Raw genomic sequence first — 26,186 nt, 5'->3', positions numbered from 1 at the left:
ATACGTAGGCTGGATATTTGAGTTTCCTAAAGAAGCTTGTCTCTGCCTCTGAGCGTTCAAAGTGCCCATTTTGAAGGCATAAACTACTACTTATGATACTACACAGTGAATCAGAGTTGCAACATTTTTAGCATGACATTCAGGTCCATTTAGTCTTGGCTGCACCTCCAGTGTGTGGGTCTGTTTACTGAACTGCCCAGTGCAGCATGGCTATGTCAAACAGTCAAATCCAAACACATCCAGGCACAACTGACTACACAAGGGACAGGATGCTTACCCTGGACTATATTTGACAAATTTGCTAAAAAAAAAAAAGAAGAAAGAAACTAAACTTGCTGTAAAATATGCAACTTTTGATGTTAAGACCATTGATGTTAACACTTTTCCTCGACTTTGCTATCTCCTCTCAGTTAGTGATTTGTCATGTTAAAGGGCTCCGACTGTATGCTGAACATTACTTTGTATTTGCTCTAACTGTGGGGCTTACATGTAGGTGGAACGAATGGTACAGGGCTATTGACTGCGTGGCAGTATTGATTTGTGAGGCCATGCTGTCAGTGTCAAGATTTTCTCATTTACATTTGAAATCCCTTTGTGTTCGTCTGTGTGAAATGTTGAGTCTAGACAGAAGAAGGAATTGATGCTGTTTTAAGGTTTAGGTTGTTGCTTCCTGGCTGTTAATGGGTCAGACCACCTTCAAGACAGTAATTGGTCTGGAAATATCACAAAATAAATGTTTTCCTGCCTGGACTCAGACTCAGTGTGAAGTGAATTGGGAACGTTTTTGTTCACAAGAAGTTCTTACTTTTACTTCTTTCTACTCCCGTGAACAGACTTTTCAATTTAATCTGCATTTGATTCTTACTTGGAGCTTCAGGCACTGACGGGTAACATGACATATATTTTATTAAGTTATATATGTACCTCTTTGCCGATGACTTCCAAAACACAATATACCACCCGTCCAAAAGCAACTTGACTGCCGTAATGTACTGGCAAAAGTTGAACTGGAAGTTCATTGTACTGTCACAGTTTAGTTAGACAGTTGGTAGACAGTTAGTTTAGACACTAGAAACTACCTGGTTAGGGTTAGAAAAACATTGTGGCTTAGGTACATCACTTCAGTTATGTAATGTATAAGTCAGAAAACAATCTTTTTCACCAGACGTAAGACGTATGTACGTATGTACAGTCACAACAATCGTCACATCATAATGATTTTAATAATTTTTCAGAGAAAATTTTAATTGTTTTTTTTTTTTTTACCTTATTGTCCAGCCCTAACCGCTACTCTGGCACTGTGTGCACAAGGACACTTTCAAATTCAGAAAGAGGACATTTTCAAGCCATTACTAAAAGTTCAAGTAGCAACACCACTGTAAGAGCATCTTACGTTCAAAGTACATAATAACTTGACAGGGCAAAATGCCTAGCAGAAAGCCTTTTCTGAGTTTCATATTATTAAATATAACTATAACTATTGTTACTGCCCTGTTACTGTATTAGCAGCATTGTAGCTAATTAAATAGTAAAAACTTTAGAAAATGTTTGGTAGTTTAATCTATCACTCTGCAACATATTAATAAAGATATCTTAATCACAGGTTTGTATGTAAAATGTAAATCTTCATATTAAGTGGTGACTATAGAAATATATAGAGGCATTTTGTGGTAATAATTTAGAAGCTCCTACAAATGGTACTTAAGTATTGTTCTTGATTAATTGTACTGATGTACATTCAACCAGTTCCCAATTAAACATCAGTTAATGTACTAATGACACTTTGCAGTGTACAGTTCCTTTTAGTGAACTCTGACACTTCTTGCAGTTCCAGTTTTAGCCCTAGGTGGTAGGATATACAATCAATATAAGGATGCTAATACACAAAGGACATAGACACATATAAATGCTATCATAAATAGCAGTACATTTTTAAGTATCTTGAGCCACTGATAAAATCCACTAGATCTCTAGGAGGACATCTGGTGTCCAGTTAATGCTATTGCAAGACTACGTGATTTTTCTTTTTTTCCAACTGAGAAGGACAATTCTCTCAGAAACATATTGTGTGTTAATATGACAGCCCAGGAGGAGTCAGCAAATTAGATGTCTTCTCTAAACAACATTAACCCGAGCAAATAGTTGTGTAATCATGCCCAGCATGTAAATGTAGCCGATTGTAAGATGACAAATGTGTTTCCAAATGTCAATTCATTTAAGCAAGCCTAAAGTGTGTAAATGAACTGCAGGAGACCTGTGCACTACTTACTTAACTTATAGTCTGATGAGATGATAATTTAGAGTCTTTAATATGAGCCCACTGAGGGAGTACAGTCACATTTATTACTTCAGCAAAGGAGGTTATAGGACTGTTTGTTTGTCTGTTTGTTAGTGCACATTCCCACCCTATGACATTTCCTATAAGACTTGCAGTTTTGAAACACACATCTCTGGAATGACTGGTTGAATGAATGGTTGCACAGTATTTAAAAAAAAACAAAAAACAAACAACTATATCGATCAATACATCTGCAAGCAATAAGAATAATGGTAAAAATACGATTTCGAAATACTACACACTACTACTTCATTCTGTTGATAAAATAGAATGAAAAATATCGATAATGATGATAAAATATAAAATCCATAAACCCAACACATCACTTTCATTTTGGACCGCTGACAAGAGCCTCTTAGCCATACTTTACAGAAAATATAGGTATGAATATTTAGTGCTGTATATGTTTGTATGTATCATTTTAGCCTTAGGACCAGGATGGATGTCTTAGAGTCAGCTTCTAGGAGAAAAGCAAGTATAACATATGCTTCACATGTATTTGAAAAGATTATGAGAAAGTAAGAGTTTAACATAATTATAACATAACTGAATGTACAGATTTGTGATTTTCTTCTTAAAAGATAAGATGTATTTATTTGTTACATCATGGACAACAAAGACACGATGTACACATGCATGATGTAAACAAACAATACACAGCTAATAAGTGACCATGTTTTAGAAAAGACATGGACTTGAAAATAAACTATTATTTCAACATCTTGATGTTTGTAATAATTATGACAAAAGTCCAGAAATGTATGAATTGACTTGAATGTGTGAAGTTAACCACACAGAAAAGACAGATACTGTAGAATGTGGTGGTTTATGTCACTCTGTTTGTCTCGAGCAGTCTATAACATTTTCAGTTCTGAATGGAAGTCAAATGGTTGGAATGTGTAAAAATAGACTGTGTGGAGTCGCGTACTGCCTGAGTCACTGTGCTCTTTTCATTTTGGTATCCACCCACTGTGTCTTGCAGAGCTGTAGCCCCTTCAAGTTGGAAGGAAGTCAAGTCTGTGACTGGATTTAGCTTAACACAGTTCCCTGTGGTTTCTTATTTCTTATTGCACTTAATTACCTGTTCTCCAAAGTGGTTTATGTTTGTGTGCGGCTCTGCCTGCACCTGTTTATGCTTGAATACAGCGTGTGTTCAAGTCGGCAAAGCACAAAATTCTCATGATGTGTTCAGTGTCCTGGATCTCAAATGACTAAATGAGATCAGAAACTATGTGGGAGAGAATGCTCATACTGTCATAGTTGTGTCTTGAATCATCAGGTTTTTCAAAGATACATTTGAAACAAACTTGTGGATGGGGATGATGGAAATGGATAATATTTTCTGTAAATTAACAAAGCAAACTTACGTGCATCTGTATTGTAATCTATTGAAAGCAGAAATATACAAATGTAATCATCAATCCAGCTAAACCAGTTTAAAAGAGAAGGTTTATAGGAGATTAATATGAATAAAACAGGATTCATTCAGCCAAGTAAAAAAGAATAAGGCTCAATGTTTGCAAATGGATACTTGGTGCCTGCACTTCCCGAGTTTTGAATTCAATGAAATTATCTCATTTATAAACTTCACTCATAGTTCCTCCCATGATTAAAAAGGTTTTTAAAACACAGTAACAGTAATGTTAAAGATATGTGCCTCAGACTTATTCACCTCTTCATTTACAAGAATATTACTATCAAAACCAGTAAAAGAACATGAAACATTAAATACTTTTGAAAATGACATGCTGAGTGACTAAGTCTGTGTTTTGTCATTGGTTTGATAAAACCAAAAGCTTTCCAGCAAGTAAAGTTGGTACATTTCCAACTCGGCTGTGAGGTCCATCTGGATGGATTACCATCAGATTCTCATTTGCACTTGAAAGAGCAAATCTTTCCTGTAATCCTTCATCATACTTTCTCAATAAACACAAACATATTACAGAGCTGCTGTTGCTTATCACCTTACTTACATTTCCCTCGCTTAAAGTGCCCTGATGCCTAGTCTCCCATCATACTATGACGCTCTTCGATCACACACTGTGTGATACAGGTGAACTACAGCACTTGGCCCTTGTCAGCTTTGGCCACATTTGTCATTCTCATGTTTTATTTTATCCCCTACCCTTGTTTTGCCTTGTCCTCGTCCTCTCATCCTGCTTGTGCTATCCAGCGGTATCATATCCTCCCAGTTACAAGAAGACTCCACCTCCTGTGCCCCCGCGCACCACCACCAAGCCTCTTATCTCTGTGACAGCCCAGAGCAGTACAGAGTCCACCCAAGATGCCTACCAGGAGGGCAGGCATCCACGGGGCGGTCTGTGGACCACGGATAGCCTTGGCCGTCCAATCTACAGCTCCATGGACAGCCTGGACAGCACTAAGGCGGTCACCATGGCCATGGAGTCAGCAGCAGGCAAGAGGCATGCGTCTTTGGGCAGCCACACCTCCGTCCAGACGTGCGACAAAGCAGTGTTGGTGTCAAAGGCCGAGGAGTACCTCAAAACCCCACGTTCCTCTATTGGGATACAGGTAACTGAGAGTGTCTTTTAACACTCACTGCCGAGACCTCATCCTAATTACACCAACTAGATCTATCTTCTTCCATCTAGTCCTGGCTAAAATGATAATTCCTCATTACTCATTCTGATATTCAGAGTTTAAATATTTATGAGAGCTGTTCTGTAAAATTTAGTCACAGTAAAACCATCTTTCAGGGTTCTGAGCAAAATCACTCTTAAAGGTCCCATATTATGCTCAGTTTCAGATCTATACCTCCATAATCAGGGACTGTGTGCTTTATGCCACAAGGTTAGCTGCTGAACGACGGGCTCAGATGCAAATATAATGAAAATACTTTGAGAATCGTTTACCAATCCTAGTTTTAATGTTTAAAAAAATTACATTTACATATGATATTTACCCGTTTTATATTTTTATAGGCAACAGTTGTAAATGAAATTGCCTATTGTAAAAATCTAAAATTCAGCATTCTACAGGTTGAAAAGTTAGAGAGAATTATTTCCATCTGAAGTCAAAAAGACATACAAGTGGCTGATTTCAGGGTTTTAGGACTCATTACCTCGCCACTCTATTGCTGACGCTGGGAGTCGTGACATCACAATGTTACAGAAGGTCTGACATCTAGTTAAAGGCACAGTTTCTAAGTACAGTCTGTGCGCATTTTTCTTTGGGTTTTGGTACTTTCACAGTATTTATTAAGCATCTGGGCCTACTTATTATAAAAAAAAGACATGCACTGTCTACAATGTTAGTCCTTTCAATCAACTAAATATACTTATTTATTACAAAAAAGAGCACAACAGGCGTATATTTTATGTACTTTAGGTGGTTTCTGCCACAACTGTCCACAACTAAAAGCATTCTTAAAACTACACATGCAAATGTGTTAATCTTCTTATTTTACGGTATTACAAATGTCCCATTCTGTGTGAAGATGAAGAACTCTACAAGGTTTTAGAGTCTTGTTGACCTTTACACGCGTCAGGCTGTACAGTTACATGGACAGGGCCTGTTCAAAAGCAGCAGTAATGAAGAGGACAGGGAGGAACTCTCTCCCTCGCTCTGTATTAGTTTGTGATGTGGGTAAATAACCTGTTAAGTTCTTATTGAGCAAGCTGATAGCATCAGCCTGATCATTTAATAGACCATACCTGAACAAGAGGGAATACCGCAAGAAAAGGATTCAGCTTTGTGTGCTAACTGTCTGACCAGCTTAGGTAGCTGCTTCATCTCCTGGAGGCAAGAGTCCTCAGTTGTTATCGCCAACGTTGGAGGAGGCTGTATGTGTGGGCCGTGTTGTCCCTGCATGTTGCTGACAGACGCCTCCTCTAGGGCAATGCTGAGTGTGGTGTCCAAAACAATTGATACTCCTCCTTTGAATGCAGCTATTTAGACTGGACACAATGCCAATCGTGACCCAGAGTTTATGATTCGTCACTAACATTTTATTTTCAGTGTCCTTATATCCAAAATTCTTGGATAAGATTTAACTTTCTCAGCTTCATTGACAAGAACCCACACTGCAATTGTACATGTTAAACTGTTTGTTTCATACAGTTGCTAAAAGACCTTCACCTTCTGCTTAGCATGAAGGATGGGTGAGAAATGGCAATTCATTCCTGAGTGTCAGCCTCGCTATTTGTTCTTTTTTTGGACACCAAGCTTTTAGACAAGGTTTGAGAGGCAGTAACACAGGCATAAATGTGTACAATTGAGATCAGCCAATATTGTGCCAATATCAATGTCAATTGTCAGGAAACAAGGAGACCAATTACGGAACCGAAATAATCAAGTACTGTAATTTATAAAAATGTTGAGGTTTTTTGTTTGGTAACTTTAGTCAATATTTACTTTGCGGATTCTGATTATTCAGTATTGAATGGCTATTACTTGTGATGTATAACCAATCAGATAGTGTTGTGGGTAGGACATAAGATGAGACAACAGAGTTGTGAGTACAGACATGGACAGGATGCTGCATCAGAGCCAAAGTAGTGCATTTTTAAATTAATTTATTTTATTGGCTATCAGCTCCTATATTGGAACAGTGCAGAATATCTGCCCTAATAATCAGCCAGGCAGATAATCGGTCTATACCTTGTGTAAAATAAGTTTTTTTGTAGATTTGAAAACATATTGGAATATTGGTCTATAAATAAAGTGCAGATTTTTTTAATCAAACCGGTAAATCCAACAATTATATAAATTATATAATCTTCTGTAATAAATAAGATATTTCTGAATGTCAGGCGGTCCTTTTCGGTGTTAGAAATGTGTGTCTGTATATTGGATTGTCTGTACATTTTAGTTTTGTGTTGTTTCGTCTGAATTTATCAGGTGGAAACTGTTACAGACTCTGAGACTGAAAGTAAAGGCCTTCCTCAGTTCCATTCAATAGGAATCCAGGTGGAGGATCATAAACGGTATGTGGCTCAGATAGAACAAAACAGTGTCCATAGTCGAAGTTGAGTTCATTAAGAGTTGCACTAAACATTGTCTCTATGCATTTTAGGCATGGGAGATTCAAGCGCTCAAACAGTGTAACCACTGCAGTACAAGCAGACATGGAATTGGAGGGCTTTCCCTCCATGGAGGACAAGGGCTTGCAATTTGGTGGCGGCTTTGGTCGCCACTCCGAGCCCAGCACCCCCACGCAGTATGGCGCCATCCGTACGGTGCGCACACAGGGTCTGTTCAGCTACAGAGAGGATTATCGGCCTTCCAGCGGGCCTTCCAGCCCTCAGCCTGAACCCTGGCTGGTTGAACCCACTCTGGAGAGTGCGGAAACGGGCCGTGTGTCCCCCATCCGCAGGGACGGCAGCTGGTTCATGCAGCTCCTTCACAATGAAACCAAGCGGCTGGAGGGATGGTGCAAAGAGATGGAGAGAGAAGCAGAGGAGCATGATCTGTCAGAGGAGAGTGAGTGTCCAGAGGGAAACTACATTCTTTTCAAAGCAGGTGCTGCTTTTGTTGAATGAGGTCAATGCTTTCATGATATGTGATTAATGATTAATTTATTAATCTTTTCGAAGAAAAAAAAAAGTGATTCTTTTGTCCAACCAACGACTCTTCTTTTACTATTATACATGACAAAGAAAAAGCAGCAGATTCTTACATTTAAGAAGCTGAAACCAGCAAATGTTTGTGCTTGAAAATATAAATATTCACCAACTAATTTTCTGTCTTTCAACTAATTGATTAATTGACTAATGGTGGCAGCTCAAATCTATGATTTCTTTTTGCAGTATGTATACAGTATACACTATAAACAAAGCGAACAGTTATATGATTAGGCTATGGTCACACATACACAAACTTAACAATGTTAACTATTCACTTCCCACCCACAAATAAAACATTCACATCTGGTGTCGAAGGAAACACCACATCTCGGCTTTGCATTGGCAAACCTGACAGGCAAAGTCCCGGCAACAACCAATAGCAAGGTGTTGGTCATTAAAGGTGTTTTGTGAGCAGATTGGATCCTTGTGAATGAATGACTGAAAAAGTTCTGCGATGAAACCAGAATCTGTCTTTCTCTCTGTGTGTCTGTGTGTGTGTGTGTCTACCAGTCCTAGGAAAAATCCGGAGTGCAGTGGGAAGTGCCCAGCTACTAATGTCTCAAAAGTTCCAGCAGTTTTACTGGCTCTGTCAGCAGAATCTGGTGAGTAGCATGTGTTTACAAAGAAGAACATATGTTATTATATTATTTGTTATTGTTATTATTATGTAATTGTTATTTATATTACGTATGTCTAAAAGCACAAAAGATCAGCAGGCTAACTTGTTGATGGGTTCTGCTTTCTCCAAGCTCTGAGAAGGTGCTCAGCCTGATGCTGCAATTGCGTGCCTTCCAGAAATAGACCACAGAGATCAATAGTGAAGCAGTCCCCCTGCCTTTATTGACCCTGCTGTAAACGGAAGGGGAATTCCAATAGGAAGCAGCATCGTGTTGAGGCTATCCATTAATGCAGAGAGGCAGCAATTTGAATGGGATCTCAGAGTTTGAATAATGGACTGCCACACTGTCTCATTGTTTAGCCCTCATGTCACGTCGACTCGAAACTCATACCTTTTCTAACTATCCACAGAGTCAGCATATATTAGAGGATGATAGTGTCATGAGTGGAAATGTTTCTGCAGTTCTAGTAGAGCGAGACAGCCAGGCACTTAATCACACCTTAGTAAAGCGTAGCTAATTTTTATAATGAAATGCAAAACTGTGTGGAGGTGGTTGAAATATGCCTGCTCTCTCACTGCCTTGTGTTATTTCTTTTTTTCTGCATCTGTGTGTATGTGTGTCTTAACTCGGTGTGTTGCTCTCTTTTGGATGGTATTGGGCCGCTCTCTCTCCCTCTCTCCCCGTAGATAATGGGATGATGAATTAAGTCTAACATTGGTAGTGACAAGTCTTAGATTGCCCTGAGCTTTCAGACGTGTCTGAATGAGAAAACGACTCTGTTTCCCTGCTGGATGGAGAAGGAACTGCATGACGTGTCTATAAAAAGTGTGACTTTACTGACCTTTTTTCTTGGTCTGAGATGACACTTGTTTGCTGCCTGCTGTCATGTGCACATGGATGCATCAGGCTGTTTGGTTGTATGAGTTGTGCTTTGCAGCAATACGCACCAGATTTTTGTTATTTAGATTTCAAAAAGTAGTGATATTTTTCCAAAACTTCAGAAGAAAGAAAAGAATTATTTTTTTTTTTTCCCCTAGAATAACACCAGTGAGGACAGTAATCTACACACACTTTATGGTTTGGATTAATGAGGGCATATCAATTGGGACATTTAAAGCTAATGATGGCTACATCTGGTGAATAACATTACTCAGTTCTTCTCACAAGAATTCCGTCAGCACTGCACATGACAATAAAAATGACCTTTGATAACCATTAATCGTTGTTGCACACAATGGGACAACTCTGCTCTTAAAAAAGATGCAACTGAGGTAAGTTAAAGAGAAGAGTCCAGCTCGGTCTTGCAGACTGTGATCACACTTCCCTTTGAAATCTTTTCCTTATCCTAACCAAGAAGTTTGGATACCGAAACCTAACCATTTCAAGGGTGTATAATGTAGTAGGCATGTCCTGTAGCTACTGTGTACTGTACTGACAGACTTATTTGCAGTTAAGGGATACTCCCAGTAGTAGTCAGTAGAGGTTAAGAACCATTGTTGGTGCTGCACTGCCACACAGTGGTGGGAGTGGTGAGGTTCAAATGTTAAGGTGACTGAGAACCATCATCCGACGATGGTCCAACTTTATGATGGGAAGTCTTTCTGTTACGTTTATAACCTTTTCTGTTGTAATGTGGACAACATGGACGCTACATTGAAGATGTGTTTATTACAAATGGAATCAATGGTCCCAACCTTGTTGCTGCAACAGTACAACCAGTGATTCGCAAAGTGGGGTCCATGGACACTCGGGTCCTTGAGGGGTTTCCAATAATAAGAGTCATTTTTTAATTTTCACTATGATTCCATTCAATAGCAGAATGTATGACTGCTTTGGTCAGACTTTCAATCACTTTCTGCAGTAAAACATCTAACAGCAAATTTCTTATCAGATGGTCTGTAGTCTAATTGAGAACCACTACATTAACATACTGCTTTACCTGACCTGTTATCAGGGTTCATGCTAATATATAACTTTGAAAAAAAAAAAAAAAAAACATGGATAGATAGAGAATAGATGAACATTTTAAAATATGTAACAATGAAGATATATGTACAATAAAATATGAATAATATACAAAATGTTATTGATGGCAAAACGCTGGTTCAGAACAACAGGTTATTTGTGTTTGTTAGCATTTATAAGTAGTCATTAGTAGTCAGTAATCTGATACATACTGTAACAAAGACAGGGAATCCTTTCACTTAACTTCACTTTAGAAACCCACTACATTTTGTACTCCTCTGTCTCTTCAGGACCCCAGTGCCATGCCCAGACCCACATCTCAGGACCTGGCTGGATTCTGGGACCTCTTGCAGCTTTCCATCGATGACGTCACTGCCAAGTTTGATGAGCTGCAGCAGATCAAGAGCAACCAGTGGCAGCTGGTGGAGAGCCCAGAGAAGAAGGTAAAACTGGTAGCTGTTCTCCCAGACACTCACGATAATTAGTCCTAATGGGCTCCAGATGAACTTGCTCAGCTTTCGAGGAACACTGCAGTGACAACATTTGATTTCTTTTTTAAGCTTGCTACCAGCAGGAAGTTAATCTTTCTTATCATAACACTGCAGGGATGATGTTTTGAGGCAACATCAGTTCAGACAGCCTAGGAGCATCCCCTAAAAATATTTCCCTGTTAAAATCATCAGCCGTGTCTGCAGACATTTGGGACTTGTTTTATCTCGCTGATACATGTTCTTATTCTCTGATTCACCTCCTGCTTTCAGTCTGCAGTAATGAAAGGTTAAGTAGTGAACAATAGCGGTTTAGCCTGCTTTTTACCAGCATCAAGTGAAGACAAACCAAATGGACTTAATGGAAATTCATACAGACAGCATGACGATGAGATTTCCTGTTAACAGAGTAACTAAAGGATGAAAAAAGTGAATGAACAGGGATGTATTTAGAGTGATAGTATACAGCATTTGAACACAAAACTACTTTTACTGATGTGAATATTATTTGTGACTTTTTAGTTTGTACATAGAACACTGATTTAGACAGGAAGGTGCAGAAGTGAATCAGAGCAGGGTTGCTATCATACTGTATTCTGACAAAGTCTGATGGCACAGTTTTCTTCCAATATGCACATGTTGTGTGTGTGCAACAATGCCTCAGGAACCAGTGTCTGTGGAATAATGCCACATCTGCTGAAATTTACAGGATCCAAGAACAGTTGTGCTTGCAATTATTTTTTAATGCTGCTATCTCCAGACAACAAACCTAGTTTTCCTTTGTCCTAATTTATCTTGTTTTCTTGAGAAAACAAAAGGACCACCTCTCTGGATAACAAGATCATTTATCACAAGAAAACAGCAGATTCACAAGAGTGGACCATTACATACACACACTTCTCTGTGAGGTGGGTTTACGACAAACGATATTAACTTTTTCGAATCTTGGTTTGAGAACATTTTCCCTAGCGGTTTTATACGAGAGTACCGGTAATTAAATTATTGGTAATTGTGAGAGATAACCTTGCTTTGAGTGGTCATCTTAAAACACATGTGTAACAGAAATAATTCTTATTGGCAAAGGGAAGTGGAAAAGCAACTTCCCACATTGGTGGTTGTTTGAATGGTATAATAAGATTTGAAATACAGTCTGATGTGTTGGTCAATAATTGGTACTCCTGATCTTGATACATTTTACAAGTTTATAAGTACAATGAAAAAATTACCTTTTGTTTTTTCAAAATAACAGGTTGATTATATTGTTGTCTCATGAAATAATTAACTTGGGAACTTGAGATAACAACATTGACAAAACAATTGCAAGCTTTGCCTTTCTTGGCTTCTGCAGAAATAAGTTAATAGTTAAGAGTTGATAGTTAGCAACCTAAAAAAAATGAAGCAAATATTAAAGTGACTATAGACTGAAAATAGACTGAAGACAGATTTGAATCAATGTGAGGCAGTTATTTATGAAAGTTCGGTAACTTTTGAAGTCTTAAACTTGATTTCAAAGTATGCATGATTTGAGATAAAATGCAGGAATATTCAGCATTCATTTCAGATCTTAGCAGAATCCAGACAAACAAAAGACAGAATGCCCAACAGCTGAAATAAAAGCACATTTGCAAGAGGGGCGCTTGTAGATGAAGGAGCTGCATTTGTAAGAAACACATTTAGACGGTAATGTGTTTTTAGACAATGACAAGATCCTTCAGGGCACGTTGAGAATTATCTTCATGCTACAGTAATAGTTGTAAAGGAGTTATTTACCTCCAGCAGTTAATCAACACATTGCAAGCACCATGAAGCTGAGCCCTAACAGTGACACAGATGCTCTGTATTGGGCGCAGTTTGAAACAAACACCAGCTTGCCATGCAATTAGAAAAAGCTTGCCTTGCATTTAAAAGTTATTGTATATCCGATTGTCTACATTTTTAGGTCTTTTGGGTGAAATGATCAGGGTCTTGATCAGGCCTTTACAAGGGTAATGTTCTGACTACATAATTGGTAATAGCTGTTTCTCTCGTGTATCCAGAGGCAGATTTTATTCATATTGCAATTATGAAACCAATATGAATGCTTATAATGTGGCTTCTGATGGAAATCTCTTTAAGCTATTTCTGTGCGCAAAGTGGACTGTGGCAAAGCAAGCTGTGATACCAAAATCCAGGAAAGGAGGCTTGGGTCTGTTTATGATACACACATGTACCAAATATATCAAGAGTCCTTATATTGAAGACTTAGAGCCAAATTTAGCCCAAACTGCTCAATCCGTAGTGAATGAAACTCATATTAGATTTTAATTTTATCTGCACTGATTCAACATTTGTCATTTCCGGCCTGATTTCCTCATAAAATTAAGCCCCTCTAGCAGTGTTTCATCTCCTGGTTAATATAACCTTTTCCCCTCATAATCCTTAATTATTAGTTTTTGTACTGAGCTGAATAAATTGTCTCGTAATTAGAGAACCCGATTCAAAAACATTTGAACACTGTGTAAAACATTGAAATAAAAGAATGTGATCATTTGCTAATCCTTTTTAACAATCACTGGATTGAAAACAGTACTGAGACAATATGTTTAGTGTTTTACCTCATCAGCTTCAGTGGCAGACTTGGATGTATGAGGGACAGACAAAAAAGGGGCACCAGCTGTTTGTGGTGGGAAACCTATGTGCAAAAAGTCTTGATACTTTTACTGTGAACTGGAAAGGCACCCTAGAGGGTTCTTTGTCATGTTTTATCTACCACAGGGGTATCCAAGAGGGCACATTCGCTGCGTTTTTTTCAAACGTGGGAACCAGGGGGGTGATCGCCACAAAACCACAAACAAAACACCTTCAAACACACTCACAAGCACTTTACCGTCCAACATATAGAACCTACGAGCTACAGAGCTGCAGGTTGCACTTAATTAGACGTAAAATTGACTTTCTTTGCTCATGTCATTCTGTGTCCCAAGGAGCGGAAGTGGCCACCACCTCTGCCAAAGCGGCCAGCCAGGGGGCGTGGCGGTATAATGCGAGAGCGCTCTCTGGACCTTCAGGACCGCCAGCGGCAGGAAGCTCGCAGACGCCTCATGGCTGCCAAACGGGCAGCTTCTTTCAGACAGAACTCAGCTACAGAGAGGGCAGACAGCATCGAGATCTATATCCCTGAAGCCCAGACACGGCTTTGAGGTCCACGGATTCATCCTCAGCTCCTCTTGTGCACCTCCACCCAACACCAGCTCGTGGCCTCACATCCAGCCTCCTCCCACTATCATCTTCGGTCACTGCTAGTCCACTGTTTCATCATCTGTTGCCATTCTCTGGGCTGTCCCTGCTGAAGCTGCACTAGGCAAGATGCCTTTCAAAAATGCATCCTTTTTTAATCAGCCTAAATGACAACGTGGCACTGCCATAGGGAGGAACACCTCAGCATCCCTAAGTGAGAAGTCAGGTGAGTCAAGTGAGTCAGGTTTGGACGCTCAATGCCCACATAAAGTAATAATTAAAACATTAAAAATGAAGCCCGACACTGAGAAACTGGACACACCAGCGTTACACCTTCTTGACTTTTTGGTATTAAACCTGAACACAGGCCAGCCGGATTGGTAAACATGAGCCACTAACATGTAAAATTGCCTAGTGTAGCTTTAAACCCATGAGGGACTCTTTGCCAGAGTTTCTGCACCACGAGAATGAGCTGCTGTAACCCGAAATCAGCATTTTACCTTTTTTCTTTTTTTTTTTTACCTGCATTAATTCATGTTAGTGATAACTTTGGTTATAGCCATCACTGGTAAACCCCATCCATCTTCTCCATTGTTTCCATCGCCCCGCTGTGAGTTAGGTTAATGCTATACCTTCCACATCCAAAGGGAAACACAAAGTGCAACTTTTCTAGAGTTTCTCACCAGCAACAATGGTCCTGGGCTGAAGCACCCTGTGTGAAGGAACAGCAGCAGCAGAGATCGATGTTCCCCACTGTCTCAGTGAGGTGATAAAGCCTTTGAAAATATGTAGATTATTGTCACTCAACCCAATCGCCAGAATAAATGTTGGCATTGGATGTTTCTGCAAACGACAGATATGTTCAACTTGTACTTTTTAAATATTGAATTCAGTGTCTTACTACTCCGGGATGGCTGGGTGGGTCTTAGTAGGACTTCTCCCCAAGAGACTGAGTATTGTGAAGTGTCAACATTGATTTGTTTTAAGTTACATAAAGTAAGGTACATAAGTGCTGTGATCTGAATGTTATTTTAAAACAGAGCAGCATATTTTCAGAAACCTAACCAATTAGTTTTGTGGCCTAAACCTAACCAAACCACGATTGTTTGACAATGTTGATTACAGTCCAAAAGTCACATGTCATGTCCAATATGTGAAATGTTTTTCAGCAAGCGTTATTTTGAAAGTCCAATCAGACCTTATAAGTAGTGTTTGTGCCTAACTTATCATTTCATATCACAACGATATGTAGGAACTTTTTTTTTTTCCATATTTTCTTTTGTTGTGACAACACTGTGGTTGAGGTCTGGTTAGGTTTTGGCTTGAAACACCTGGTTTTGTTGACTTAGAAGAGGGCTGCAAAATGTCCGGATGTCTTATTAAACATTTCCAGTCTTGTTGCCCAAAAAAATTAACTACTCCATAAAGATGTTCCTGTTGAAGTGGATTCAATCAGCCGTCTTAAGCTCTGCAGCTGTCTCACCAAGGTGCCATGCCATCACCATTTCCCTGATACGAATGTCAGCTTATATACATGTAATCTAAATGTAATATGATAGTTATGAAAAGCACACATTTAACATTTCCACAGTTTGCAGAAACATACAGTACTAACCCTTTTTTTCTGGAGACTGAGGTTGTGTCTTCTGGTGAGGTTTAAACTTTACTTCCAGATATGTTAGTTGATCATTTATTTGCTGCCAATTTGTGGTTAGAAATTCAAAAACAGAGAGGTGTTTCAAATCTTTGACAGCATGTTTGGGTTGCTGCACAACTGTCCTCTTTACTATCTTTCTAGCTAAGTATCATCTATCTATCTTCAGGCAGGAATGCTGCAGCTGTTGACCAGTGTTGCTGAATGAGTTCTGAGGAAGGCTCGTAATCATCGACGATCATTTCAGCATTTACCCACTTTCATGACATTACATCCCCTCTTAGGACTAGACATTTTTTAAGCTATGTACGTTATTTGCTGCTGGATGCATTTCCATTGCAGAACAAATATGAATTATTAACAAAAAGACAGTTTTGCGCAGCTTGGAAGAGGTGACTGTATCAGACAATGCATTTTGCACCTTATAATATTCATGTTTGTATTTCCAAGGGAAATGTAGTTTATGAAGCTCATGTGATATTGTTGCAGTTGAATTGCAAGGACAGAAATGGGAAATTTACTACAGAATTTCATGTTACTCTACAGGTCATATAAACTGCACCTTGTGTTTGTTTTGTTTTTCATTTCTTTCTGACGGCGTTCAGGCCTCTGGTTACTACAATATTGTGATTCTAACACTTTTAATTATACTTACAGTATCTATCATATGACCAACATCACAATCTACAGTATTACATTTAGTATTTATAGTTGAAACAGTTGTGGATTGATTTGACAGTGCATTTGTCTTGCTTATAAAGGGACAGAGACCATATCTCATAACACACTGCATCCAACCTTTTGTTCCCAGTGGGGCATAAAGAAAAACACTTGTGTTGTTATTTTTGATCTGCTCATGTAGTCTAGGAAAGACAGGTGCAAATGACACTTTAACAATATTCAGTTACTATAGTAAATGGTGCTGCTTTTTACTCTAAACTGTTGTCCTTTACCCAGTCCTATGTGCACGCACACACACACACTCAAGGACTTTTTAAACAGAGATTTATTAATATGGTGCCCGTTGTCTCTCCGATGACTTGTGGTAGATTGTGACTTTAGAAAAGATCATCTTTGCAATGCTCTTGCCCTCAGTGATGTAAATGAGGAGAAGGTTTTGTGGTTTCACTTCCTTTTTAACATGCAAAGAGGTCAGGGACTATTTATTTAATCAGACGGGAGAGATTACAGGCTTTGACATTCCACTGACCTTGAAGTAAAAATCTAATATGCCCACCCTGAGCCAAGGGCATACAGCGCTAAAGCTAGCTAAACAAACCTGTCCGTATTTTATACCACACAGACAGTGTTTCCCCGACATTTTGCAGCACATGCCCATTCATCCTCATTTGCCAAAAACCCAAGCTGATAAAAACAAGTGTTGATATAAGGCCACTAGATTTATGCTGAAGAACAGTGTGTAATGTTTCCCATTTTATTGTAATCAGAATGACGCTCAGTAGGGGGAGAGAGATCAGTCTGTGTGCTGTAAATACTTGCGCGAGGCAGTGAGTCGTACTTGTCGGGAGGGGTTTTATTTTGCTCGAGTTTGAGGCTTGACCTGAAGCTGAAGCATTTTCCTTTGTGACGTGTACATCAGTGCTAAATCTGAAACCCTTACCTTACCAGACGGCCTTAACCAAACCACTCATGAATGTAGAGCCCCTAACAATGCAAAAAAAAAAACAAACAAACACACACACACACCAGGAGATGAGCAGGTGCTGGAAAATCCAACTGAATTAGACAGAGGACAATTCACTCCCAAACTTTTACTTTTTTTTAATTTATTTTTTAATTTAACTCTGATTTATTTAACCGGTTTAATCGGATATTCTCTCATTTCAATGCATGTAAAAATCTGGAGTTTTTGTGGGATCAATTCATGCCGGTTCCAAGAAATGATATAATTACTTGATGGCCTTGTAGTTCACAATTCAAAGACAGACTGAATTGGCTCTGTGAAGGTCCTCGTGCAGTATATAAACTACGAACTATATTTTGTGATACAGAGAGTTCTATACGAAGACTTTAAGATTTGATAAACTCACCAATTTTCCGTGGATGTTAGATTTATATGCACTGATTTATATATTAACAAGACATATTCCATCTTCTTTTTGAGTCTTATTCTCAACTTGTCAAATTATTGGCAATGTCCGTCAAAAGCCTCAGTATCCGACAAGTTTTAGCTATATATCCCTACATTGTGTAGATGGCATGCCCCAGTATAAGGACTGAAGAATAATTTGCCTGCAAAAGTCAAGTGTGTTGTGTCGTTACAGAAATTGACAAGATGACAACTTACTTTTAAGTCCACCGTTTTCTTTTAGTAAGGGGCTATACCTCCAGCTTTGAAACACGCCTTTCAAATTGTATTCCAAAGACTCTTCCTACACATTGTTGCTGATTCCAATAAATTACGTCCTTCAGACAGAAAGTCTCTGAGCATTTAGCCCTCTCCTTCATACTAACTTGCAAGTAGAGGGTGACGATTCATTTCCTGCAAATTGTTTCTATTCAGTCTATTTCTGTCCTTTCAATATTGATCAACAAGAATAGAACACTCTTCCCATGGCAATTTCCTGTAGAGACGATGGAGTTGGTATAGTGGCGCTTGCTATGGTCTTTATCTATTCTCCAGGACATCTTTCTAAAGCATTCTGTACTTTTTCTACAACATGAAATTTGTCTACCAACAATAGGCGATTTGAGGGAGGATGTCTCCTCCTTGTTAGCATGGGTTAACAGTAACAGAGAGAGTGCGGGGGCAGAGGGGTTGTTAAGGTGAAAATGTTATTCTAGTCTGCCTGACTAATTGATCCTAGATCTAATCTGAGTTTTCCGACAGTTAGCATCTATAGCCTGTGGCTCTGAAAAGAAAAGAACCAAACGAACCAGGGCCATCCAACCTGCTCTTTCACACGAGAAATAATCTTACATACCTCCAACTAGAATTATTATTTATTTAATTAAAAATTATAAATGTGTATAGGTATAGAAATTTAAAGAGAAGCAGTGTTTATTTATTTATTTATAACCAGAATAACACTCAGTAGAGTGTATACCTCCACCAAGGCCCGACAGTCCCCTTTTAAGATATAATATGTAGGAATTCTGCATTAAATGACGACTATATGTTTGCTGTTTGTTTGTCGAGTTGTGTACTTGTTACTTGTAACATAATCCTGAATGTTCCCAAAAATATTCAAACCTTGAAAAATCCACAAGTTTACTCAAAGTAAAGAAAGATTCCTTCGGTCACCCGTCGCTACTTCAGAAATAGGGAAACTGGCGAACACTAGTCTTCAGATGAATAAAACTTGAAAACATCACCCCGTCTGCAAACATTTGTGCCTGAGTCATGTCAGCGGGGGCTTTTTAACATGTATTCACCCTAAACGGAGGGCATTACTCACAGTGATAATCCGCCCCAAAAAGACAGATTACTGTACATTAGCCATGAATTAAGTCAAAACTCATTATAGACTTCGGTTCCCTCTCTTCTATACGTTACGTTCATGAAGTAAAGTACATTTCCCCTCCAGCTCCGGTCAGCAGTCAGCATTACGGTTTACAAACACCCGACCATGGAGGTCACCTCTGTGGATCGCTGCTGCAGTCAGGTTGATAAACAGGAGTGAAGATAATCAACTTTTAATCCTGCAAAATGTCTCCCGGTCAGAACAGTATCTGATGGGACTTCGGGTTGTTTATTCCTCCAGAGACTCTACCACCTAAAATATGTTGAAAAATATCTTACAATGTTAACAAAAAAGTGAGAAGATTATTAAATCTAATCCTGCAAAACATGTTTTTGTATTAACATTAAAAACAAGCATTTAAAAAATGTATATACATTATTTAAAAGTGTACGTTGGGATAGTCATTAAAGCAAACGTCTGCTTTTGTTGGATTTCTTTGTCAGGCTACCTTGCATCTTCCTTGTAAGTCTGTAAATATGAGCGTCTTCACTCATCTGAGTACTGTTAGCTTTGAAATGTTAAAATCCTCATTTATTTATCTGGTTCCTCCCTACATTTTGCCCTCAGAGGGACTAACAACAACCTGTCTGAGAAATGAAAACAGTTGATGGGCCTACTTTAACAATCCAACGGCTCTTCCACCTGACTGAAAGTCATGCAAATCGAGTCTACTTCCTACAGACTGCATACTGTGATTCCATCATGTGTAGTGCTTGATAATCCGCATTATCATCAGTTCTAGGCTTTCCTTCAAAAAGAGCTTTTTTGTCTTTTTGTAGTTTCAACCACGTATTTTCCACTGAAGGTCTCTTGGATCTATTTTCCAACCATAAGTAAAAACATGTAGAGGGTAGGAGGTAAAGAGGTTGGGTTTAGCGCAGAAAAAATTAATTGTGCCACCATCAAAGTGTAACTAATGTTTGAGAGGGACAGAAAAGGGAGTAACAGGAACCAGACTCACAACCTCACCGGCTTCAACGAAAAATGATGTCACTTGAGCTGTTTTGGGGTTTTTTGCACCGATCACCTGACACAAAGATGTCCTCAGCTGCTGCGAGTGATGCGTGACATTAAATACATACGACGACAGAATTATAGATACTAAGCAAATGTGTTTTTGTGGTATCATGGCGGGGCTATTCTATAATCATGGTACCATTATCCTGTTGTTGTATGTTTTAGGATTACTCCTCATCAGCATCTCTGATAAAACGCTAAATATTATTATTATTTTTTTTTTTTTGCGTCTGTGTCTCATATTTTCACCCACGATGCTACGAGGGGCTTACGAGTTTGGCAATTATGTACATGACAAATCCTCAGGTGCCTTACAGTTTGATTCTCATAGGACTCTGTGAGTGAATGTTTTGGGGTCAAGATACAGTACGTGAAAGGACTGCAACACCTCTTAAAAGTGCAGGTTTGTCCGTAATACCATTACCAAGGGCTGGAAACTGGGCTGGGTCACACTGCAGAATTTTAAAATGTATATTTGACTTATCCGAACGTCCTACTGTAAAAACCTTCAGCACAATACAGTCTTAGAGGATATCCAAGGAGGATCCGCTAACATTCGTTTTCCTCTCTTTGGTTTCCGATCACACAGATGCTCTGCTACGATTCACCACAAAGCGTTTTTAGAATTTCATTTACGTTTTGACATCAGAACAAAAGGGAACTTTGAAGAAAAAAAAATCTGGATTTCTGTGAGTGGATATGACGGTGGAACACACATCTACATGTCACATCCATTTCAGCAAATCATTTATCTAAAAAAAAAAAGGTCTTTATCTATTTTTCCTCCTAGCTATGATATTGTAACGATGTTTTTGGCCTTTTTCGGCGTCGACATCGACAGAAATCTGGAGACTGACAAAACTTGACCAGCCAAAAAGTGCAATAGTGTTTTCATACAAATACAGGCAGGCTCACCTACAGCTATTTACCTCACGGTTAAGTGTTTTTAGCGAAACATGGTATAGTAGGAGTAGTTGTAACCTCCACAGGAACACTTTGTCATGCCTGTGTACTATGCAGCAGTACTTCTGTGGGGCGGCAGAGCTTGCAGAATCCAGTGCAGATCGCCTGTCATTTACGGAGCACTGAGAGCACGCCGTCCATTGTGCTTTTACATTACAGGAGCAAAAACACGTGCTGACATTGTCACCCAGCACTCAATCCTACACAGTTTACCCATGACCTCTTAGTTAGGATTTACTTTATGCTGATGAAAAAAACAAACAAAACAACAATTGTAAAGAAAACGTCAGCAAACTTACAGTACTACCCACACACACACAGATGTGATAAGTTCATTTGCCAGGGTCAGTTTTTCCCCTGTTATTCACTACTCAAGATGTCTGTTTTGTGCTTTATACAACACAGATCGCAGCACCATTTTTTTAAACATCATTTAACAGCCGTCCTGAAGATAAACCTCAGAGAAGTCTGTATAGGTGCTGAATCAACCAACTTCAGTATTTTTTTTTAAATTTATTTTTGTTTTGTTTATTCTGACAATCAGCACACACCAAAAGCATCAAACGCACACACGCATATATACACACAGCAACAGCAGTGTCGTGATATATCCTCAAGACAGAGCCCTGAGTTTCCCTCATCTCGAGGATATCTTTACAGTCTTTTTCAACTGAGGCTCCATTAAATTTTCATGGAAAGCTTTTCTCCTTGTTTCTGATACAGTTGCACTGCAAAGATGTCTTTCTAATTGCTTGCTCTCTCTTCTCATAAACTGTGTGACCTTTGATCAGTTGTCTCTAGACAAACAGCAGTCGAGCGGTAAATTATGGACCATGTTTGATGTCACGCTTGCATTAATACCGGGCTGCACGAGAGTGTATCTGCTCCTCAAGCAATAAGCCTAATTTAGACAGTTTGGCCTTTTCATCCTGATCTTGTAGACCTCTGACGAACCTAAATCTGCAGGATGTTACAGTGCTGTTCAGGTGGTTTGGCACTTTTGGAAACGTGCATTTGTGTTTTCTTTGCAAGAGTTGATTAGGTTGATTGATACCAATCAGCTAACATTACAGCTAGCAGTTAACTAGTTAACTTAAAGACTGGAAAAGGGGAAACAAACCTGGCTCAATGCCTCAAAAATCTAAATATAATATATGATAGTATAATATAACTTATTTGTGTGTCAAGGTGAAAATCTACGGTTTCACTGGTGGTAATGTTGGCCAACAAACTAGCGTTTTCCTGTCAAGGCTTTATGGCTAAGCTAACTTTCAGTTTAAGAATTTAACTGACAGGAAAATAGCTAGTCTTGCTACATCCACATGTAACAACATCTTCCTAAAGCACCTAACTGACTTGAGTATCGGTTTCCCCAAGCTCGATAAATGTGAACCAGCACCCAACTAGCTTAGTTTAGCAGAAAGGACGGACACCGGTTGAAAAACAGCTAGCCTGACTCTTTTTCAAGCTAACGAATATTGTCAAAAAAAACCAACTCTAAAGCTCACTAATTAATGTGTTAGATCTTGTTTGTGTAATAAGTGTCAAAGTGGTGTTTTTTACATTGGGGTTATTGGTCTAATTTTCAGAACATATGGCCAAGAAACTTCCTGTTTCCTGTTACCAGGCTTTATGGCTAAACTAACATAACTCGGCTTTAGCATCTTACCGACAGGGAAACAGTTTGCCTGGCTCTGTCCAGAGGTAACACAATCCTCCTAAAGATCCTCTAAAACTCACTAATTCACTTATGATAGAGTGCTGCAGAGTTGATGTACTATTGTAGGCAAACCTGGAAGTTAGCATCGCCCTGGTTCTCTTGACAAAAAGCCTATGGGATTTTTGGAAATTGGATTTTGCATTATTGCAGAAAATAAACCCTGTGGTGAACAGAACTTTGTGGTTTTCTCACATGTTCTGTTCAGCAAGATAGCCTTCAAAGATGAACACCACTCTTCTGAAGCGTAATTGAAATCACCAGAGATAAAAAGATAAAATTGAGTCATTGAAGACTACATTATGGTCGCATGACCTCAACGTCACCGCAGCTAAACATCTATCTATGCTATACTATACACACTTTACTGTACATTTTTCAATCTACAACTTGTAAAGTTAGAAATAGTCGAACTGTAAAGACTCTTTATGTTCAGCTTGATGGCGTTTAATGTCCCAGGCAACTCCTGTAGTCTTGTTTAGTCGCTTGTTAGCAACCCAAACCTTTTTGTAAGACGTAAACGCCGTTTAATCCAAGTGTACAGACCTTATTTCACGCAGCTAACCAAAAACCTGTTCAAGAAAACCTTTTAACTTTCTGATGAGGGAACCAGAAGAGCAAAAATGCTTAATTGTTTCTGGGTTTTAGGACTCAACCTGTTGGACTCTTTATCTTGATGTGGTTGGTGCGGTTTTACAAGGAAATTCTACTTTTTGGACAGGCACAGTGACTCGTTATTTCCACCGTCTATCAGAGGTGGGGAAAGCGATTCTGGCGAAAGATAGTTGATTGTTGAGTGCCTTTCCCAGGTCGTCAAATACCGACTGTTTGGGTTAGAATTTAGGGCTGAATACCGACCGAAAACATCAGTATTTGATGACCTGGGAATGAGACACGACAGTCAACTATCTTTCTCCAGAACTGGCCTTGCCTACCTCGAAATTCAAAGCTAAAGCCAAGCGACAGTTAGCTTAGCTTAGCCAGAAAAACTGAAAACAGGAAAGAGCTAGTCCACGGTTAAGAAGTAGACCAACATGAAAATTTAAATGGTCATTTTTACAGTTGTTTGGGTGTGGAACAAACAAAGAAGACAGAACACGTTAATTAGGGAGTTTAAGGGACATGGGAAGCTTTGTTTCCCATTTTTTTGGTTTTCCGTACAGTGACGATGGTGGTATCAATCTTTTCAACTCGCCAAGGAAGCCAAGCTTATTTTCCAAAATGTCAAATCATTACTTTACACAGGCGAACATTTTGCGTCGATCACGTTCAAATGCTTTTACGTGTAACATTTTCTCATGCTTGATTTCCAAGTCGTATCATATTTTTTCGGTAGACTCCGTGTGCTGTTTTAGTTGAGACCTCAGTGTGAATTAGTCTACATCGTCCCCGATTCAACCTGAATACATCCCGGGGGGCATACTGTCCACATTTGCGTGCTGCTGTACAACTGGGAGGAAAAAAAAAGATGTTTCTATATCTGTGCTGTTGTTTCTGTTTGCGTGTTTTATGAGGGGAGAGAGCAGTCACAATTTTTATTTGCCTTTGGTGGAGAAATGTCTTGTGTTGTGGCTGTGGGTAGAAATAACAGAAGGCCTCTTAATGGTTTTTGAATGTGACATGAGAAAAATTTGATAGCATAAAAAAAGGTTTGTGGTTAGCTTAAAACTATTTTGAATTGTTAGATATATCAATAATGAGGATAAATATAATGCCAAATATTCAGTATTTGTACAGAAATATACATATATAAATATATAATATATGCCTAATTTAAATGGAACTATTTTCCGCTCTTGACCATGTTTTTGTTGTTTAACATTACTTTGTCAACATTATTTTATAAGATCTTCAGATAGCATGCAGGATAGTGAAAAATGAATGTATTATTTAGTGTTTCATTGCTGCTCAGTATTACAGCATCCTACAGCTCAGTTTGTGTTTGTAAGATTAATTTACGCTGAATATCTCATTTCTAGATTTATCTACAAATGATCTGTAAACTTTCTTTTTCTAAATGCAAGGTTTTGAAATGGTTTCAACAGTTTATATAATTTTATTATTTGTTCCTGCTTTATCAATGTGGTTCAGTATATTTTTGCCCTCTTCTATCAAGTACTGCTATCAACCATCTGTTGTAAATAATTATGCAAATTAAACTTTTTGAAGAAAACAAGCACGGTCGTGAGAGAGTGTTTTGATTTGTGTCTTTAAGTATGGGGGTTTGTGGGATTTTCGCACAAAGGTCGGTTATCTCTCTATAAAAGCAAGGAATCTTTGTCTGTCTGTGTGTCTGTCTGTGTGTGTGTTCTTCAAATATCTCTGCGGATCAGGATCAGACTGACCTGAGACTTACAACATGGCATTCAAGGGTGTGCGACGTCAGATTTGTTTGGACTGCAATGATACCGTTAATAAATTATTTTTCGTGAACATTGCCGTCACGTTTGCCTTGTGTCTGGTGCAGGAAGAAACGGTAAAAACGGGCTTTTGTCACGAAAGTGTCCGCAATAGAGATCACGAGTTTTGAGAGTTGAGAGATTTGTGACATACAGCGTGTTTGGAGTGTATAGTTAGTGTGTAATGTAGTGTTTGGTGTAGTGTGTTTAGTGTGTAGTGTAGTCGTTTTTTTGTGTTGTGAGTCAAAACAATGAGGAGACTGCTGAATGTTGTGCAGGCAGGGAGGAGCTGAGAGAGACCTGAGTCTGAGGCATTGCCTGCATTTAAATGTAAATAGTTACATATAACTTTGTAAATTTCAAAAACTCTTTCACAAATTTAGCAAACAGCAATTTATATTTGCATTGTAAGTAATAAAAATGGTTCGTCAAACATATTTGTGGTTTTCACAGTAAAAGATCTAACTTTTTCCAACTCAATTTTAGGTCCATTGTGTTAATACAGTATGTCAAAATGGAAAAAAGTAACTGTACAGTCACACGTGAGGTTGTGCTGAAAATAATGACACCATACAAGGCAAGGTAAATGGTTTTTACGGTGAAATATAATGGTAAAATCAAAAACAGTCAAAAACGGCAAATTATATCCCTGACGTCCCACCTTCAAACAATGCCTCATTTGGCCATCCATGAAAAAGCTACTTGACCTCCCACTTTTCTAAGGAATACATACTTCCTA

The 26,186-nt window shown here is 38.8% G+C and overlaps 1 protein-coding gene across 10 annotated transcripts in view; it reads left to right on the top strand.

Annotated features, from left to right (window-relative positions):
- dlgap2b (discs, large (Drosophila) homolog-associated protein 2b) overlaps nt 1-25,225 on the top strand; it is a 125,776-nt gene extending 100,551 nt beyond the window's left edge. For 6 of the 10 annotated variants that reach the window (XM_030405873.1, XM_030405872.1, XM_030405880.1 and 3 more), the window contains 6 exons: nt 4,512-4,870; nt 7,199-7,284; nt 7,374-7,819; nt 8,434-8,525; nt 10,799-10,951; nt 13,960-25,225. In XM_030405873.1, coding sequence (XP_030261733.1) covers nt 4,512-4,870; nt 7,199-7,284; nt 7,374-7,819; nt 8,434-8,525; nt 10,799-10,951; nt 13,960-14,175 — 1,352 coding nt within the window. In that variant the 3' untranslated portion in view covers nt 14,176-25,225. The remainder of the gene's footprint in view (nt 1-4,511; nt 4,871-7,198; nt 7,285-7,373; nt 7,820-8,433; nt 8,526-10,798; nt 10,952-13,959) is intronic. The other 4 variants (XM_030405879.1, XM_030405878.1, XM_030405877.1 and 1 more) reach the window with 3 other exon arrangements.
- Nucleotides 25,226-26,186: the final 961 nt, after the last annotated feature.

This window comes from Sparus aurata, chromosome 22 (genome assembly GCF_900880675.1).
Source record: "Sparus aurata chromosome 22, fSpaAur1.1, whole genome shotgun sequence".
Classification (NCBI taxonomy): Eukaryota; Metazoa; Chordata; class Actinopteri; order Spariformes; family Sparidae; genus Sparus; species Sparus aurata.
The sequence above is the reverse complement of the archived record's forward strand: the minus strand, read 5'-3'. Positions and strand labels throughout refer to the sequence as shown.